Source organism: Suricata suricatta, chromosome 14 (assembly GCF_006229205.1).
Source record: "Suricata suricatta isolate VVHF042 chromosome 14, meerkat_22Aug2017_6uvM2_HiC, whole genome shotgun sequence".
NCBI classification, from domain to species: domain Eukaryota; kingdom Metazoa; phylum Chordata; class Mammalia; order Carnivora; family Herpestidae; genus Suricata; species Suricata suricatta.
The window spans coordinates 54,239,148-54,260,271 of NC_043713.1; the positions used below are offsets into that span (position 1 = coordinate 54,239,148).

At 40.4% G+C, this 21,124-nt stretch overlaps 1 protein-coding gene across 5 annotated transcripts in view; it reads right to left on the reverse strand.

The window, feature by feature from the left end:
* L3MBTL4 (L3MBTL histone methyl-lysine binding protein 4) overlaps positions 1 to 21,124 on the reverse strand; it is a 354,831-nt gene that overhangs the window by 146,189 nt on the left and 187,518 nt on the right. For 4 of the 5 annotated variants that reach the window (XM_029922680.1, XM_029922679.1, XM_029922683.1 and 1 more), the window contains one exon: positions 17,371 to 17,473. The exons of the other annotated variant lie outside the window; for it this stretch is intronic. In XM_029922680.1, coding sequence (XP_029778540.1) covers positions 17,371 to 17,473 — 103 coding nt within the window. The remainder of the gene's footprint in view (positions 1 to 17,370; positions 17,474 to 21,124) is intronic. 5 annotated transcript variants of the gene reach the window in all.

Below are 21,124 nucleotides of genomic sequence, written 5' to 3' on the forward strand. Positions count from 1 at the left end.
CATCCAAGATCAAACAGGGCAAAAACACTCAGACCTGAATGCAAGATGACATGCCTACTCTCAACCTCTTATCTGAGAGGCTATGAAGGTCTAGGCCCAGGAAAGGTTGGAATGTTTTAGGGGCACAGTGGGCATGGGCCCTGGTCACGTCATTAGCCTTATCTGTCATCTTTCCTCCTCCACTATCCCCACCTAAGTCCAAGCAAACACACACACACACACACACACACACACACACACACACACACAGTGGTTCTGTGTCTTAGCTACTCTTTCTTGCTGGAACATCCTTTCTTTCCCCTTTTGGTTAAATCTTCCTCATCCTTTAGGACTTGGGGGAAGATACCAACTTTTCTAGGACACTTTTCTTGAAATTCTTTGATTAGTTCTAGGGACTCTTATATGACCATCCACACATAACACCCCAAACTCACTGTTTTCACATCATTTAATTAACATTATAGGTATTATTCATCTTCTCTCCTGGACTGGAAGCTTCTAGAAACAGGACCACATCTATACCTAGCACAATGCTAGGCATATCAAGGACAGTCTACAAATGCTTGTTCAATGAAAGGATGAAAACTATATGAAAAAGAGACATAAGCCATTCTGGGTAATACATTTTTGTTAAAGACATAATTCTTTACATTGAAGATGTAAATACAAATTTTAACTATTTCTTAAGTCATAAATTTGTCGTGTTTTTTTTTAGTACCCGGCTCTTCCATTCAAAAGAAACCCCAAAAGACAAATAGGAATTTCATTGGTCACTTCCATGGCCTTATTTTAAAATATCCTTAAGTAACGCCAGCATTGATTAAATAAACATCAAGTATGTTGTTCTTCTGAAGCCTTGCCATTTGTTTTCGTGTATTAAAGAGGAGCGGGATTTCAGTCATTGGGCACAAATTATCGCACTGAGGTGCAGCTCTATGCATTCAAACTTAGCTGGTACTGCTTGATGATTCCAGCACAGTTTGTTTTGTGACCAGAACAGCATCCCTCCCTGAAAAGAGCTTCCTTTACAAGCCCACCCACACCTCTACCAGAGTGCCAAGTAGCCAGGCCTTCCCTGAATTTCCACTGGTTCCTCCCGATACTAATTATATGAAGTCCCAGATAAGGAGGGAGAGCAATGGCTTCTTTTGCCACCAGCTGCTAGCTTGATTTTTAGAAATATGACAGCTAGGGATACTGTGCCGAAATCCTTAGCACTCATCCCTGTGAACAAAGATGAGAACCTGCTGGAAGCAACCGTCAAAGGGAGCCCAGATTTGCTGTGAGTGCGGGGACGCGAAAGCTGGTGCCCACACGCAGCTGGCCCGGAAGTGCTGGGCACGGACTCAGAGGTTTTCCTCATGTGCGAGGTAGAACATCAGTTTGCAGTTTAATGGAACATGGTTCTTAGTTCTTTTTTTTAAAAGACTTTTTTGGTGTTTGTGAATTACCAACAAAGAATTCTTAGATAAACGTGTGGGCGGCTGGGATGGAGGATGAGGCAGGGTGTCAGGCTTGTGTGGAAGTGGATCCTTGCTCAGGAAATACTCCAAGTAGTGGTACATGCTATTTTGTTCTGAGATCTTGTCATCTATTTCACAGTCTAGTTTAAATAGCACAGAATCCTGGCCAATTACCACTTGATGGAAGACTCAGCCTATTTCATGTGTGGGGAATAAACCCTGGTCCATTTTACTGGAAGGAATTTAAGTCTGCTTTCATTATCCTGATACCTCTTCCTGCAAGACCTGCTGTCCCGCAGAAGGAAAAGTCATTTCTCTACCCGACTCGAAGTTTGGTGTAAGGGAAGCAAAAGATAGGCGAACAGCTGGGTAGTAAATTCCAGAACACAAAACTGAAGAGCAAGGTCTCCTAATTCCCAATGCAGCAAAGTGTCAACATTTTGCTCTGTTCTATGTGTTTATTTTTAACCCATGAATGAGACATGCAAAGCAGATTAAAACCTAAGATAAGCACTATGGACTATGAAGTTCAAATGAAGGCCAAAGCTGATGCAGGTGCATTTCCATTTCACTAGACAGACAGGGTGATACTCAGGCCTCAGTTAAGGGGAGACCTGGGAAGCTGGCCACCTGTCTCCTGCATTGGTCGACAGCCCAGGAGCCTGGGTGTCATCATTAACAGCCTAAAACCTGGATGTTTGCTCCCTCTGCCCTAACATTCGAGGTCTCTGGAGAGGCAGGAAAGGCCAGGAAGCCTCCTTCCAGCTTGTAACTAACTGACACGTCAGACTGTCATGGGTCCACTTACAGGAACCTGTGAGTAATGTTGTCTGGAGAGCCACCTCAATGAGGTAATCTTTTTTTGCAAACTTGTTTTTATTGAAGTGGACCTTACATTCAGAATGTGCAGATTATAAATTTTTTTTCGCCAACTGAACACTCCTGTCACAAGCACTCACAAACAGAACCTGGCCCCAGCAGCCCCTCCATTCCCCCTCTTCTGGTTACACTGCCAACAGAAACCAGAGCCCTAAATTTTTACACAGTAGAGAAATGGTGTCTGTTTTTGTATCTTATATGAATCGAATCACCCAGAATTTATGGTTTTGAGCTTGGATCAAACATTTCCGTCATCATGACATTTGTGAGCTTCATTCCTGTTGTCGTGTGTACTTCTGACCGGTTTGCTTCCGCTGCTGTACAACACCACTGTGTGAATGTGCCACACTGCATCCATTTGCCGTTGCTGGGCAAGGGGGCAAATTCAGGTCTGGGCTGTTATGAATGGTGCCACTACACACATTCCAGTACATCTTTCCATGAACTTAGGCACCCATTTCTGTGGGGCATATAACTGGGCACAGAACGGCTGTATCTTCTAAAACAAAATTTGGCATTTACTACATAACTGATTTTTACAACAGTGTATAAACAGCTTCCAAATGAGAGCTTTGTTTATTAGATCAGAATTATCTGTTCTCCATTCATACTTGAGCCTTCTGCAGCATGCATGATTATAATTGAGGTCAATGGCATTGTGTCTATTTTAGTAATCAGCACGATCTTTAGGGATACAGAGCACAACATTATTTACTTTGGATTACTGCTTTGGCATTTCTAATATGGTCCTAAACCATCCTCAACTGCACCCACTGTTAGTCACTGAAGCAATTGGAAAATTCACTAATAGCAACCAGTCTTATAAATAGGCGATGCACCTTTTCCATCTGGCTCCACATAACGATGAGCAAATGAATATTAAATCTGACATATGTGGGCACTGAATTACAATAACAGAAATTAGAGTATGATGCTGTACTTATAAGACAAAGGGGTAATTAAAATCATCGTATCTGGCTTAATATTTTCACAACTTGAGCCCTTATTTCAGATTTCTGACTTGTAAGTTTTTTAATTGATAGTTCATGTTTTACAAGGAGTATTTTAACAGCTCTACATACCAAAGAGGAGGCAGACATTCAGGTAGCTTATACTCTTTATTTCCTATAGCAAATTATGAGTAACAACTAAAATTGTCTTTAAAATTCCCCTGCTCTCTCTCTCTCTCTCTCTCTCTCTGTCTCTGTGTGTGTGTGTGTGTGTGTGTGTGTGTGTGTGTGTGTGTAATTTTGAGCAGCGGAAGCAAAAATGTACAGTTTGGAAGAAATCCTAGACATCATTTTGTATTGCTTTTCCCTCATGAGAAAACTTAACAGTCTCCTTAACAGATGACTATCCAGATGAAGAGAGTTTGTGTGTATGTTAGTATTATCATTTCCCTTTCTGACCTAAATCTCCCTAATCTACAAATGAAAGACATAACTGCAACTACCATCCCAGTTCCACATACGCATCTGGTAGTAGTTGGAAGACGTAGTTGGAAGTTTAACATCAGCCACTTACCAGCTGTGGTATGAGGAGAGGACACAACTTGTCCAAGACTCACTTTCTTCATTCATAAAATAGAGATAACAAAATTTACATCATAGGCCTGTCTTGTGTATGAAATAAGATAATGCATGTGAAAGTATTCTGCAAGTGGTTAAATGATATGCAAATATAACATGTTATTAACTGGTATTCCAAAGGAGAAACATCAACATTTAAATTTTGTATCAACCTTAGTCTATCCTATTGTCTGCACTGCAAGTAATTTCCAAAAATCAGTTGTACTATTGACATTATCCTCACACATGAAAGGCAGACAGACTCTGCTATGTTACCTTTTAATAAAGGTGTTTATCTAAAAATTAAGAGTCTCCAAAAGAATGACATATTGACATAAAGAGTGACATATCTATAAGAAAAGAACCACAGTGAGTGACATACATCCTGTTCTTAGGGATGTTATTTCTTGGGGAGAAAATCTATTTTAAGTTGCATTACAGAGTTTTCTATGCATTCAGATTAGCTAGGACAAATTCTCTGACAATTTGAGTAACTCCAGGAAGTCAGAGAAAACTGATTGTGGAATCGTATTCTTTTCCCCTGTGCCTAACAGATAATAGAATGAATATTAATCTTGATTCTGAAGTTGTCTTTAGGAAAGTGGCTACTCCAACCTAATTCCCTCTGCTAGCAATAGTTTTGTAGTTATGGCCTTGCATTTGGAATATAGATTCCGAACTCAAGATACTCACATTTTAACAAAAAGTGAAATTCACATATAGGTGAGTTCTTTGGAGTTAGAATAAGTTCTGTCCAGGACGTATGCTTCAGCTCTTAAGAGGATTATGTTGATAAATATCACTTAGAGCAAACAATATGATAGGTAATGTAACTAACAAGGAAATGAGAAATCACAGTCCAATCATTGTGTTTTGCAGATGGACAAACAGAGGCCCAGAGATTATGTGAACTTACCCTTTGTCCAACAACTTGGAATTATCTTCTTAAATTACTTTTAATTAAGAGCTACATGTACTTGAAACTTTTTACCTTAAAAAAGTTAAATGGAGAAATGAAACTCTCCAGTGCACGGATGATTATGCGTCAGGATCAGCTAAGAATCTTGCATCTGAAATGTCTTCCCTAATGCCTGGCTAAGAGGAGCCACAGGAGGTGGGACACAGCGATGGGGAGGAAGGAAGAGGGCTTGGGAAAGCTTGCAGGGAGGTGCACACAACCCCCACACGCAGACACAAAAGATAAACTGGCTGCAGAGGGGAGGAAGAAAGAACTGACAATAATGAGAGACACAAAGGACAGAGGCAGAGGATCCAATGCCATTTACCATTAATTATGGAGAGAAGAGGACAGATAGCATACAAATAAAACCTTATAAAATACTTGGAGGAAACCAATATGAGATGGAAGAGGGCTCTGGCCCAAAAACTGTGAAAGAACATACAGTATTACAAGTAAACTCAAAAAAGAAGGAAACCATATCTAGACAAATGAGAGTAGATTTTAAATTTCATATGTAGGTGAACACATAAAGACTTTATAATAAGAAACCTTCAGCCAAAGGAGTGCACACTACCTCTGCCACCATCAGCAGGGCCAGCATTAGACTCTGCCCACATGGCACAGGAACAGAAAGTGATATGAAGTGGTGCTCATGGACCTCTGAAGGAAAAGCTCTAGGCTTAATACTCCTTTCAGACTGATTTCAGGGCTGAGATGCACAAGTATTTTAAATATGATATAAAGGTGCCACAGACAAATTAAATCAAACCTCGAAAAGAACTGTGCCAGAGCAGGAATAAAACATGTTAAATCAATAATACATGGTGGGGATTAAGGAGCACACGTGCCATGATGAGCACCAGGCGATGCATGGAAGTGTTGAATCACTATCCTGTACACCTGAAGCTAATATTACACTGTATATTAACGCTGGGATTCAACTTAAAACTTTTAAAAATGGCAAAAAATGCACTGCAAAAAGGGCTGAGGATATCACCAGAACCAGTAAAATATATAGAAGTAAGGGTACATGGTTGTTTTAAGTAAAATTGTTTGCCCATTTTGGCTCTTTCTAATAATTGATCCCGATTACTTAAAAACTGAAAAGAAAATAAAAAGAGTATTGTAAATAATCACAAGTTCAATTAATATATGGGTATCTTGGATTAGGGAAAAAAGAAAAGCATTTAGTGTTTCAAGTTTCACAAAAAACCAGATTAATGTTCTATGACTTTGATAGCCACATAAATGTAGTTTTAGAAGTGCACTGGAAATCTTTAGAATAACCATTAGAGAAACTAAAAGCCTTCCTCTAAACTAGAGCTTATCAACAAGCAAAATGCTCTGGAAAAGAAGGAAAGAATGAAGGAAGGTCCCCTCCCTCCCTTACCTAAGCAAAAACTTAAGGCACAAACCAAGTTGGAATATATACAATTTATATAATAATTATTTTTAAAAAAATTTTAGTGTTTATTTTTGAGAGAGAGAGAGAGACAGAAGGAGAGCAGGGTAGGGGCATAAAGAGAGGGAGACAGAATCAGAAGCAGGCTCCAGGCTCTGAGCTGTTAGCACAGAGCTCAGCTCACCAGCCTTTGAGCTTTGAGATCATGACCTGAACTGAAGTCGGCCGCTTAGTCTACTGAGCTACCCAGGTGTTCCTATAATAATTATAACAATGACTGCAAATAGGTCAAATTCTATCACCAACAGGAAAAGACTCTTAGATGGGATTTTACTTTTAAGACAGATCTATGCTTTTTGCAAAAAGCGTATCTAAATAAAATAACATGAAAGGCTAAAAATAAAGAACAAACAAATATTGTCTCAAAATTAAAACAAATTCTGTTTGGTACTATTAATATGAGACATTCACAGAGATCAGGGAAAAATATGGATGAAGAGCCATTTCTAACTAATACAGAATCCACATCACAAGGAGACAATGGTCATATTTGCGCCAAATAATATCTGATTAATGTATCTGAGGAATTTTTAACAAAAGAAGAAACTATTTGACCTTTTATTGAAAATCAAGTAGCAAAAAATTGTATGTCCTGTCTGATTTTACTCATGGAAAATGTGTGTGTGTGTGTGTGTGTGTGTGTGTGTGTGTGTGTGTGTGTTTTAAAAAAAAAGCTTGAGACACATTTAAGGCATATAAGTTTGAAATTGGAATATGAGTGGTTTTTATTTATTCTAGAATACTTCTGTATATTAACCAAAATTTTACTATTGACCATGGATTAATTATGTCATAAATTGTTATTGGTTCAAAAATAACCTACATGGTATTATTTCTAAGAGAATGGATTTTGTTTTAAGGTGATTTAAAATTACTAGACATTATTATTTTGTCCTCCCATTAACTGTCATAAACTGATCTCACAGAGAAATAAACTAAGGTCACATATATTTTCTTTTTTTTATAATAGTTTATTGTCAAATTGGTTTCCATATAACACCCAATGCTTCTCCCCACAAGTGCCCCCCACCATGACCACCACCCCCTCCCTCCCTCCCCCTCCCCTTTCAGTCCATGGATCGTCTCCAGTATTCAGTAGTCTCCCTTGATCTGTGTCCCTCACTCTTCCCCGCTCTCTTTCCCCCTTCCTCTCCCCATGGTCCCCTGCCAGGTCTCTCCTGTTAGACCTATGAATGCAAACATATGGTATCTATCCTTCTCTGCCTGACTTATTTTGCTTAGCAGGACACCCTCAAGGTCCATCCACTTTGCGACAAATGGCCATATTTCATTCTTCCTCATTGTCATATAGTACTCCATTGTATATATATTTTCATCATAATAAGGATATAGTTCCTACAACCTTGGCAATTCATGGAATTTGAAACTTTATACTTAATAAAATCCATAGAGTATGACAAAGAATATAGTGTCTTTGGAAATCAGTGCCTTAGTTGCTATAAAACTAAGCATCCCATATGCAATCCTCTTCCTTAAAGGCAGGAAAAAACCAGAATTCTCACATAATTACTTCACAGTGAGTAAAGTCAGACATATACATTAGCCTTCAATAGCTCTAAGTAACGGACAGAGGTGATTTAAAGACCCAAGGCTGATCCTTCATTACTTTGTCAATGCTTTTACTAAATTGAGTAATTAATCATGTCATTTTGAGAATTAAAAGTATTATCTAAAGTCAGATATTCTTTCTCTTTTTACTTATTAAGTAAAAATACATTTGCAAGTTTATTTTTAAACTTCCATCCAGTTCAATTTCACCATGTGGTTATATAAAGTCAAAGAAAATGACAGGCCAAATGACAAAGGAATCTGATAAAGTGAACACACGTCATAAAGGCACTGTCTTGCTAAGATCAAGTTTTAACTGCAGATGACAATAAATTAAGAAGTACTATGCACATGAAATTAAAATTACGTCTTTGAGAATCTTTTTGAACATAGTAGGCCAATCAGCTATTATAAATTCATAAAACTTACAGGGCCACACTAAATAGAAAGTCATTTTATTTTCTTTTGTTGTATACATAGAAAATCTTTTATTTTCCATGTATACAAAGAAGAAGGTGCTATTATATTGTAGAACAACAAAGAGTTAGAAATAAAGTTATAGATTATTAGCAAAATTATTATCTGGGGGGTAAACCAAATTCTAAAAACAAGTTAGAGAAAACATGGCAGATTGGAAAACTGAATTTATCCTTTCTCCTTGATGATAGGTCCATCCTCTCAATACTAAATAAAACAAATAAATGAATGAGAGGATATAAACATAAACACAAAGCAGAAGAGAAAAAAATGACAGCAGGTAAGTCCACACAGTTTTGAAGCTGGAAAATGGATTGGTGAGAGCCAGAGTCTGCCAGAGAGGATGGCATCGAAGCGTCCAGGAAACGTTTGCAGCTTCATGCCTGTTGGCAGGAACGTACACAGAAGAGGAGGCTCACATGTCTCCTCTGCCTTGGCTGGGTCCCTGCCTGATCAGTATATGGGGCTCACCAGCTGGCACTCATGCATGCATACAAGCTGTGTACCAACTTCCTGGTGCCTCACTCTCAAGAGTGAACACAGAGGACATTACAAAAATGTCCTTCACAGAACAGAAAGAGGCCAACTGACTCTACCAAAACCCAAGTCAAAACCTAAGTGCCAGGAAGCCCGAGTGACTCAGTTGGTTAAGCCTCCGACTGGGTTTCACTCAGGCCATGATCCCAGGGTCATGGGATTGAGTCTCCAGTTGAGCTCTGCACTGAGTGTGGAGCCTGCTTAAGATTCTCTCTTTCTGTGCCCCTCCTTCTGCTCGTGCGCACTCTCTCTCTCTCTCAAACAAAAACAAGTACCTGAATAAAAAAATGATGCAGGGAGCAGGAAAACAACAGTCTCAAACACTGTCAGAGAGTAAAGAAAAGACACACAAGTCATCAAACAAGAACAGGATGCAATCAGGGCGTCTGGGTGTCAGTTAAGCCTCCAACTCTTGATTTAGGCTCAGGTCATGATCTCATGGTTTGTGAGATTGAGTCGCAAGTCTGGTTCTACGCTGACAGTGTGAAGCCTGCTTGGGATTTTCTCTCCCTCTCTCTCTCTGCCACTCCCCCATTTGTTCTCTCTCTCTTTCTCTCTCTCAAAATAAATGACCTTAAAAAAATAAAACAACATGATGCAAGAAAAATGAATCAGAGAATAATGATGCACTCTGAGAAACTGGAGAAAGAATCATAGTATGATTACAAACTCTAATCAAAGAATTGGAATTCACAGTTGAGGATATATTCCATAGAAGAGAACAAACAGGGAATTCAAAGCTGGAGAATATCCAAGCACTCATGCAGGAAAGCTAGCAGAGCACATAGAAAATAGAGTATTACCCAATAAACACCATAGGAATGTTTCCTAGAAACAAAAGAAAGGAGTTTACAGATGGAACCTATGAATGAAAACTTAGTTCAGAACACCAGGGAAGAGATTCTTGCAGAGGGCAGGGTGAAGGCAGGGGAAGACCAATCTTCTCCTGATCTGAAATTTGAATAACAGCTGACTTCTGGTAAGCGGAGAAAAATGGAGCAACATCTTCAATATTCTGAAGAAAAAGGTTTCCAAGTGGAATCCTATCCACAAGTAAACAACTATGGTTGAGGAGAGATAAAAGATATTTTATACATACACACACACACACACACACACACACACACACACACACACACACACAACTACTTACTACAAATCTTACCCCTAAAATCTAGGAGAAAATAAACTAGGGAAAAGACTTGAAACCCAGGAAAGAACTTATGTGACAGAAAGGAGAAAGGAGGCAAAGGGAATTCCAAGAGGCAGAGGGGCCCTAAGAAGGTGGCTGTGCAGCTCACACAGAGGGCCCGGGACAGAGGGTAGGGAAGGTCGCCAGTGTGGGGACTCGAGGGGTGGGTTACCTGAGGGGCCCCACTGCAGCTGAAACGAACTCCAGAGGGGAGAGCGCCTTAGCAGAGTCGGAGCATGCACAGCAGGGCTGCCGGGGTCAGAGGCCAGAGGCGAGGGTTGTGTGCAGAGGCCACACGGCCATGCAACCAGGGGCTGTTGGCTCAAAACCCACCCAACAGACAGGAAGACAGCATGGGAAATGCTATCCTTGAAGAGGACACTCTACTTCTTCCAATGCCAGAAGATAGGTCTGTGAGATTTGGAGCCAGGAATTCCACAGGCCCCAATTAAAAGAATGATTAAAGATTAAAAAAAATTTTTTTTAATGTTTATTTTGAGAGAGAGAGAGAGAGAGAGAGAGAGAATCCCTGAGCAGGCTCTGTGCTGCCAGCACAGAGCCAGAAGCAGGGCCCAACCTCATGAATCATTGAGATCAGGAGATCACGACCTGAGCTGAAACGAAGAGTAGGGCACTTGACCCACTGAACCACCCAGGTGCCCCAAAATGGAGATCAAAGACTTAAAACAGGCCGGTACTTGTGCAGTCGGAGCAATGGTACGTGAAGCCCAGGAGCGTGCCCAAGCCCTTCTTAGGGGGCCCTAGTCCTCAGGTCTTTCTCCTCCAGGCCCCACCTCTGGTAACTGGCAGAGACCCTCTGACACTCAGATGGCACCACCAATCCCCTCCTCTGTAAAAGCTGGGGATCAAGGTCCAGACTTGGTAGAGAATAGGGGCAGGGATTAGCCACCCCACGCCTGGATGCCAGCAAGGTTGAAGCCTCCTCAATAAGTCACCTGAATAAAACTAGGTAAATGATATGGAGTGGCCTGCCTCATTTTTAGGTCTCAAACTGCCTTCTCAGTCTGGGGGATACTTTCCTGTCCCTCCTCCAGGTGTAAATATGCATCTAGGCATAGGTATGGTGATATCCCCAAAGTTTGTACTTTTAGTGTTTTAGATTTTCTGAGATTCCGGTTTGAGTTGTCCTTTGATCCTATGATTTGCTTGTAATTTGTGTGTGTGTGTGTGTGTGTGTGTGTGTGTGTGTGTGTGTGTGCATGTCTTCTGGGTTGACTGGATTGTTTCTCATTAACTATTTTACTTCATTTGATCAGAGAATGGGTCTGACCTGTTTTGCTTTTCAGAATTCATTAACCTCATAGCTGAGTTTTTAAAGGGAAGGAGGGTTATGGAGGAGGGCACTCGTGGGGAAGAGCACTGGGTGTTATATGGAGACCAACTTGACAATAAACTATAAATAAAAAATAAAATTTAAAAAAGCGATTTAAGTAGGTTTGTTCTGCTTTCAGTTTGATATATATATTTCAGTCAATTGTCTTCCTTTTTAAAACCATGTTATTCAGATGTTGTAGATCTGTATTACTGTTTGCCTATGTAATCAATCATAGCCTGAAGTGGAAGAGTTAAAGTCGCCTTCTATTATTTTCTTTCTCCTTATATTTCCCATGGTTCTGCTTTCAGTAGTTTGATTCTGTACTGAATAGGGAATGAAGACTTTTGCCAGTTTTAACCTCATTGCAGAACTCAACATTTTCTTTTGCAAAGAGCCCCCACGTACAAACAAGAAAACTGAGGTGGAGAACAGTGCCATGATTTGCTCTAAATTTCATATTAAGTGGTAGGTCTGGAAGTCGAACTCAGGCTTGCCTGAAGCCTTAAACATAAATACACACCACACACACACCACATACACACACACTCCTAGCACACCCAAATACACACCGCACACATACCTACATAATATACACATAATACACCACACACTACACACACATGCACGCACCACACATACACATACAACATACCACACACATAAACACACCACACACATATACACACTACCCTAGCAACCCCCCGCACACACATACACCACATTTATACATGAATGAACATTCCACATGTAAGGACACAAGTCTAAACCAAACTCCATGACAGGCTTTAAGTTTCCCTCTGATCTAGAAGGCCTCAGTTTTAGTTCCCCAAAACTAACAGGCAGTTACACATTGCCTAGAGCAAGAGAGACCACCTTCGCAACACCCAATCAGGGAAGGTCAGCTACCATTCTCCACATTCCTAAGGGTGAGGCCTGCAGATGGAAACTTTAGATAGGACCCTGTTACCTAATGTTAAAGTTAACCCAACAGTCACCAAACAAGACCCTAGGCCCTAGGCTCGCCCTGTTATTGGTTGATTTTAAAGGTACTCTAAATGTTGTAATTGGGTCCTGCCAAAAGTAACAAACGCTCTAGACAATGTGTATGGTTAAAGTTGCTGCCAATACTGTTGTACCATTATGACTGGGTCACTGTAACTGGGTCACAATTTCTTGTAACTCCCCCTTCCCAAACCCCATTAAAAACCCTACTCAGCCCTTGTCCGGAGCTCTCAGCACGGATCCACTGCGCTGGTGAAATCTGTGAGCCCGAGCCTGAGCCCTAGCCCGTAATAAAGCCCTTTGCCTTTGCATGCGTGCCTTGGTCTCCCTGGTGGTCGCTGATCGTTGAGGATACTGTGTTCTGGGCATTACACACACACACACACACACACACACACACACACACACACACATATACACACCACAAACACACCACACATATACACATACCCTAGCACACTCCTCCCCTCACAAACCCAGAGACCACACACACACACACACACACACACACATCATGAATACATAGGCACATGCCACATAAACACACATTCCACACATTAATACATTCCATGATACACACACACACACAACTGGCTAAATGATTCTAGATAAATCTTGAGTAGAGGCTGAGTTGTGCCATACGTTTCCATGAACAGCATCAAAAATGTCTTAGATGCTACGAGACACCCTCACTTCTGAGCAGCAGATGCTCCTTTTCTAGTGTGTTCTTCATGGTGTGACACTAGTAGGGTGTGCCCTGTATCCACACAGGAATACCAGGGCCAGAGGTCCTTCCGCTGTGACAATACTTGCTCTTTGTGTAAATGGTATAATTATTAGCTCCTAAATAAACTACCTTTGTACATTTTATGACCCAGAGGTAGACCAAGGCTTCCCAAGTCTACAGTCTACTCATTTAGAAAAAACAACGTCCCGTCAAATCCTGGACCCTGGCTTAATTAAGTTTACATCTTGTAGTCCCAATACTGTCATCCTTAAATATTTCTATGTTAACAAACACACCTACTTCATTTAATTCACTATGTAAGTTCATTCAGATCACATGTAAATGGTGTGATAATTGTGTGCCAAAGGCTTATTTTCACACTGATAAGAACTGATACAATTTCCCTCAAAGAATGGTTTGTGCAGATTTTACATGAACTACAAACAGCTTTGAATATTACTGTTAACCTCTTGACTATTTTAATGAAAACTAAAGTAAACCTGTCTGAAACCCATCTACAGAGGACACCCCGAGGCCCACGTGATTCCTTAACGTGCTGTATTATCATCCGAGTCCTCAGTGATGTCACGGCTCTCCTTATCAGCGGCACAAAACAAGATGCTGACAACTTATTTTAAGAACATTGTTTACTTCGTTTCAAAACAGTGAAACTTCAATATCAGAATCAGAAATTCTGACATATAATGGCAAAAACAAGATTCACTCCTTGCATGCACTTTGCTGCCTAGGAGTATTTTAGAGAAGAACAGCTGAAATCACACCCATCACTTCCAAGCATTCCCCAAGGCTTTGGAAGCAGAAGTCAACTGAACTGTTTCATACAGGCCTTGGTGAAGCTGGAGGGGTTTCTGGTTTTATGATGTAATGTAAAAATATCTGCCTAAAACTCTTCTGGACTAGAGACTGTGGAAAGCATCTTGTAGAATGATGACTACTTGGTAAAGGTATATATGTTTATGACAAGAGGGAAAAAATGCTTTCATTTTAGAATATGTAAGCCTAGCTTACATGCTTCAGGAAACTCAAGATAGAGATGATTATAACAGCGCATCTAGAGTCCTGGGAGAACGCATTATTTTAAAATTCTCATCTGCTGCTTGCCATCTTATTGATATATAAGAGCAAACTGTACAATGACAACTTCAGGGTGTGCTACGGCAAATTTGCAGCAGGTGCAGTTAGGTGTGTGTATATGTAATATTCTCAGCAGATACCACCAAAGATACATAATGAAGAGAGATATTTTTCAGCTTGTGGAACTATGTAAAATTAAGACTACAATAATTGAAGTACAGGAAGACAAACCCCAGAGAATATGAATGATTTATCAAAAGTTCTTGCCCAATTAGTTCTAAGAGAACTTAAGCAAATTCTTACATTATAGTTACATCAGTACATTGACTAACTTAGTAAATGATATTTAGAATGGGATGACCTACAGATATTTGGAAACAAGAGTTGGTGTTTTAAAAATAAATCAATGTATTGACTGAAAATGGATACAGTCAGTCAATGAGTAACTCCAGCATCTCAAAGCTAAACTTGATAAAGACAAGACCTGTCACTGAAAATGATTAAAGCAAGAGAGAGAAATGCCCAGTACCTACTGGAGCTAACCTTATATTGCCCACAACCTCCACCCTCCATAACTGCTTTACAATCAACACTAACCTCACCAAGAGTGCATCCTATTTCTTGAATACAACAAAGTGTTAAATATAGTAAAAGCTTTGTATCTTCTCTTTTCATAAGTAGGACAGAATTTATTTATCTGGTAGCTTAAATGCCTTATAAGTTCTAAGTACAAGGTAGGGAGCCATCCAGGTGTCTACCTTTTTTGTCTTTTCCATTCTAGAGAGAAGCTCATCACAGGCACTCATTGCTTGTTATTTTTCTTTCCTGGGATTATGGAATCATTAAGCTTTTGAAGACTTTACTTATAGGAGTCCTGGCTCTATCACAACAAAGTCTAGGGCAGGAGAAGAGCCAAGACCCAATCTCTCAGCTTTTGCCCCCAAGCAGCCCTATGCATCATGAGGTTTTGAGAAAGAATGCCTTATGCCTTCTAGTTCCCTAAAAATGTCCCATTCTTCTACCACATATGCACAGTATTTCATTTTTCTCCTAAGGTTCATAGAATGCCTTTCTTTAAACTCTACTTCCATACTCTTATAGCTTCTTCAAAAGTTCTGAGGCCAAGCTTTAAAGGCTACTTGGTGGATGGAGGAAATCATGTCGTACATTCTCAATATTATTCATAATTAGACACTACAAGTAACAGCAGCAATTGGACCTCTTTGTGCCATTCTGAATGAGAACACTCTCGGGAGGTTGCTGGAACAAAGTGGAGCACACCCACTGTGACTTTGCTCACAATGTTTTCAGGATCCATCCAAGCAGGGAGAAGCGAGTGAGGCACACATAGGAACAGCGTGGGAGGCCAGTCAGCTGTGATGAAGTGGGAAGAAGAGACCTTGGCTGAGGTACACAGCAGTCTTAAGGAGCTGTCCAGGGTGGTATTTGTTATTTCAGCCCCAGTGACTCAGGAGGATACACTCCAGGAAGAACCAAGCGACAGACCAACTGCAATGTTACAGTCTTGCTAACTTTCAGGATGATGACTCATGTTTTGAAGGAAGCACTAAGTGATCAGTTATTTCATCTGGAAATACCTGCCACTCAAAAATCTACCATGAGAAAGCAGAACATGGGAAACTCTCTCAGGGCTATTCCATGGAACTCTGCTGCATCCAATATGGTAGTCACTGGGCATATGTGGCTATGTGTGACTAAGGAACTGAAGTTTTAATTTTGTTTTATTTTAGTTAATTTAAACAGACACATAGGACTAGTGACTAACCGTATTGGAGTTTGCACCTCTAGATTTAAACAAACAAATAAACAAAGAACAAACATACAAGAGAAGCCTGAGGAAGATTCTTCATAGCCACATACCCCTGGGGATGTCTGAAAAATGGCTCTATCTGCCCCAACAGTGTCCTCACCTATGACAGAGCCCTCTCCCAATGATGCAGCTGCCCCCTTTCCCTCCCTTATGTCCTTTACTCTCTTTTCCTTCTTTCACCACACACCACCACATGGTCTACAGAGGGTTCAACTCTACTCTCCTGGTCCGTGAGTCCTACACATTTGCCCAAGTACCCAAGATGCTTGTGTGTCTTTCTTTTTAGGGATACTATGCGATGTCCTTTTCTTTTAAGTGTTAATATTGTATTTACACACATAACGTATTCAATTTACTATCTGGGAGTATTTACCATTATTTCTCATAGAAACCTTTGCTTTCAATAACTTAGAACTACTTTCAGCACTCATTTCCAGGATTGTAACCACCTGATAAAGCCAGGACTTTCATTTGGATCTCTTTTATTCAAACAAATATTTTCTTGCTTCTCAAACCATATAACATATTCCTTTCTCTTTTTATTTATCTATGATATTTGTTTTATTTAAATATTTGTGTGTTTGAAAAAACTTTTTTTAGTTGACATTCTGTAACTAGATCACCAATATGAATTAATTCATCTGTACATTATTTTACCAACTGATGGGAACAGAAAAAGCAGTACAGACTTCTAAGGATTTACTTGTACGTACTTTTGTAAGCACTTGCATGAACTATCCTCTCTGTACTATTATGAAATATTAACAACATGGGTACATGCTGCAGTATAACTTCGTACTCATTATCTTCCATTCTATCACAGAATCATCCCATCTCCAAATGATTAAGGCATAGATAAAAAGAAATAGGGGAAAGGTAAAAACAAGAAGGGAAAAGGCAAGAGGTTCTGGAAGTTCTCTAGAAGACAGCAGGACTCAGCACTTGTGTGGAGCCAATTCAGCCCTGGGGTGGGACACACAATGGTGAACGTATCTGACAGAATGGGCACTTGTTAAGGGAAGTGTCGGCAGAAGCTCTGGGAAGTGATGTGGGTCTGGGCAAGGCCCCAGGGGTCCAGGAAGTCTCCAGGAAGGCCAGAGGTGGGTGGGTAACAGGAAATGTCAAGGAGGGGCCTTAGGAACACAGAGAAGGGAGTGTAATGGGAAGGCATCCGGCTCCAAAAGAGTCATTTATGATACTACCTAGAGCTGCTAATCTGCATTATGTTCCAATTCATCCCTGAAATAATTTAAACAAGAAAAAAATTTTACCTGTGATGTCCTGAATACCGTGGACCACGGATATGGCCTATTCCTCGGCACCCTGGAGTAGGACAAACAGCTTGACCTGGAAGGATTTTCACATCATTTGCTCCTTCAGGAAGTAAAAGAACATACCTTGAAAACACCCTCAGTAAAGAACTAAAAAGACTAAAATATGTAAATGATATTCATTGAGACTTTGCAAATTAAACACAAACCATCACCAAAACACTTACTGGATACCTGTGAGGTTTTATAACATGATTTAGCAGAAAATATCAGTGCTATAATAGATAACACTAATGACACTAGTACCTGAGGCAGAGCTAAACATTGAGGCACTGAAATATTTTAAAAATATGAGAACATTCGCTCATTTCTTTCAGAGGGCAACACCAGCAAAGGCAATATAACCATGAGCTAAGATAAGAGTGTGAAAAGGTGAGGTCTGGTTTGTGGTTCCCCTTGAAACTCCCATTCAATCACAGCAAGGGGCTCCCCCAAACGCTGGACAGAAACTCAGCTGATAAATGAGGCATGCCAAAGACCACCAACAGGGTCCTACCCATGCTTACCCAAGTAGCTGTCAAAGCTGGCTGAAGGCAGAGCCCATACTACACTACACTATCTAATACTAATGCTACGTGCACCTTACACTATACTAACACTACTACTGATGCTATATACACTTAATACTAATACTGTAGTGTATATCCACTCCAAGCCAGAGATAAATTCTGTCAAGCCCAAGAGGCAATCTATCTCTAAAGACTGTCAGGAGTTAAGCCCTCTTTGTCTGTTCTGTGATTCTCCTCAGTCTGCTCTCCCTCCAGAAAAAACCCTCTGGATCTTGTCATCACCCAAAATGACACTGCCTCCAAGAGCACTGAGCAAACAGCCTGTCTGACAACAAAATCGCATCCTTCCTGATTGCTCACTCAGGTAGCCCAGCTGCTGCTGCTGCCTTAACATCAGGGGAGTTTCCAGGCCACGAATTCCCTTCTTCCCCATCCTTGGCCTGTCTCATCACAACTCCCTTCCCTTGTCTTAGATTGTGCCAACCAATATTTACCCTCTGTTGCAAATAACTTAAATCCCCTGCCTCGCTGACCTTTTATGACAGGTGGCTGTGAAAAGAGAACAAAGAGCCAACCATAGGTCAGTGGTACTATGCTGCTGGTCTGTGTTTTGCATGACTAAGTCCTGGAAAATATTACAGAAAGTTGCAGATTCACTGTTACCCAAAGTACTGTCTTCAATGTCTCCTGAGCCCCTCCCCACGCTCCCATGCCTCCTGTACCTCCACCCTTTGGCAAGCTGAGTTTGCATGCCCTTCACTGAGAAAATAGCAGCTTCTCCTCAGTGCACAGCATTTCCCCTCCTTCCTTCCCATCACAGCACAGGGAGCGCTCCATCCTTTCCAGGGCAATTCTCTCACCATTTATGTTTGGGTCTTATCTACCTCATCCCCCAGGGTCATTAGGCTATTGCTTATGCTAATCACTCCTGAACTATCAGATCCTTTGTACCAGTTTTTAAACAAACTCCAGTTTCCCCACTATAAAAAGAAACAAACAAAGACAAAACAAAACAGAACACAAAAGCGTAAAACTCACTGGGACCCCACATTCCCCTTCAGGAGCTGTTTATTCTTTCCCCCTTCCTAGCCAAACCTCTCAAAGAAGTGACTTCTGCGTCCTCACATCTCACCTCTCAAACAATATCCATCTTCTAAGGTCATTAATGACCTTTCTGCATGAAGCCCAACATGCGATGCTAAGTAGGCAGCACACTCCCTACCTTGGTACTATTAATCATTAGCCCTTGTTGAGTTGTTATTGTCTACAAGCTTTGGTGACCTCACACCCTGACTGCGTTTGGGCATCTTCATGGAGTATCCTTTGCCAGATCTCCCTCCTCTAGTTAACCTTAAAATGTCAGAGAACCTCAAGGTATGTTCCTGGGCCTTCCACTTCTACAGCCTCACTTACCAACTATACACTGTAGATGCTCACTGGCTACATACAAGCTTGCAGGATATATACAACAAATATTACAGGCTATTACAATAAATATTTATACATCAAATACATTTTCATTCAGTTTATTGAGCAACAAGAGCGTCTGTCTTAGATACTTATTGTGCTCTCATAATTTTGCAAAACACCTTGAGGGATAAACAGAGAGAAATAAGAGTTGCCTATCTAAAGGTAGCTTTTGCAAATTGCCTTAAAAAAGAAACAGTTTTAAAGAAGTCCAAGGAATCTATGTTTGAAAACTGTAAACAAGTCTCTAATTAAGAACTATGTTCCTGTCAGTTAGCAAATTTTAAAAGTCTGTGAAAGAGAAACAGAATGAAGGCCGACTTTTCTCCAAACTCCGCTTCACAATACACTTCCAAGGCCACCGTCACAAAGATCTGAAATATTAAACCTATAAACAAACCAAGAAACCAATTCTCTCCATCAGCCAGTCCAGGTGCTTCCCTGTGTAGACAACATTCTGATAAACTGTCAGTGAAGGGTCCTCAGTATTTTTTTCAGGACTATGATTTAATTAGATTAAGGCTTAAAGTGATCTTTTACATCTTTATCAATGCATGTTTATCTTCAGAGTCCGGAAAGGGGTCACATTTCTCTCCTTGTTAGATGTGTAAGGAGGTGTATGACTTCAGCTGTTGTGAGAAGAGTTATTACATTAAGAACCACAGCAAGGGTCACAGGAAAGATGGAGTCAAGAACACGCAGTAAAAATGCATTGGCTCTAACAATTTCCTTGGTACATTTTGTATGATGAGGTTTAATGGGTTGACTCAATAGTGAATTAGACAGCCATCTGTTGAGGGAAAAGAAACCTTTAAATTCAACAATTCTTCATATTATTGCCTCTAGGATAAGGGAACCTATGATAAAATTAATGTTTTTCCCCCAGAAAAATAATTGCATTTTCACCAAGAATATCTTCCTTGTAACTGCGATATTTAGAGAATTAGGTCTCAAAAAGAAAATGTTCTCAACTTGAAATCTTTTTTTTTTTTTTCAGAGACACCATTCTGAACATTTTACCATTTCTTGCCATTTTTTGCCACTTTAACTGAAATTAATTTCCTAGTGTATCTGCTGATCTCCTCCCATCTCCCTTCACTAGAGTGAGGACACTGACCTTACCTAATGTGTCTACCACTGTATCCTCAGAATCCCCTGCAGTAGCCACTGGCACACAATAGATACCGAATAAGTAGGTTTTACAAATGAAGGATCATAAAGACAACAACAATTAACACCTCTTAAGCATTATTTGGTATATCCCGACCACAATGCTGTGGGCTAATCTCTGTTTTAGTCTTATTCCAAAGCTTACTTTGTCTAAAATCAATCTTTAGCTTTCTATTTCTGATTACTATGAGCTACTATGAAGCAGCATGAATTAACTCCTAATTTATTCCAAATCTTCCATGAAAATTTTACTCAGGCAGAAGTAAATCTAATGGCAGAGTTCTTCCTGCAAAGACAAAATGAAATGGGAACTATCCTTGTAGACTGGAAATCATTTGAGTAAGGAACAGTGCATCACACCCGCATGATACAGTATGTGAAGTGTCCTCGTGGATTCCTATTCACATGGAATTACACGGTTGCCATCAACAGCCAGGGCCGACACTGTAATTTCCCACCCAACAGCCATCCCTTCTCTCTTGCTGACTGAACCCTGCTTTGGTTCAGGAAAACAATGTGCCCAGCTAGACATGTTGGCTTTCCCAGCC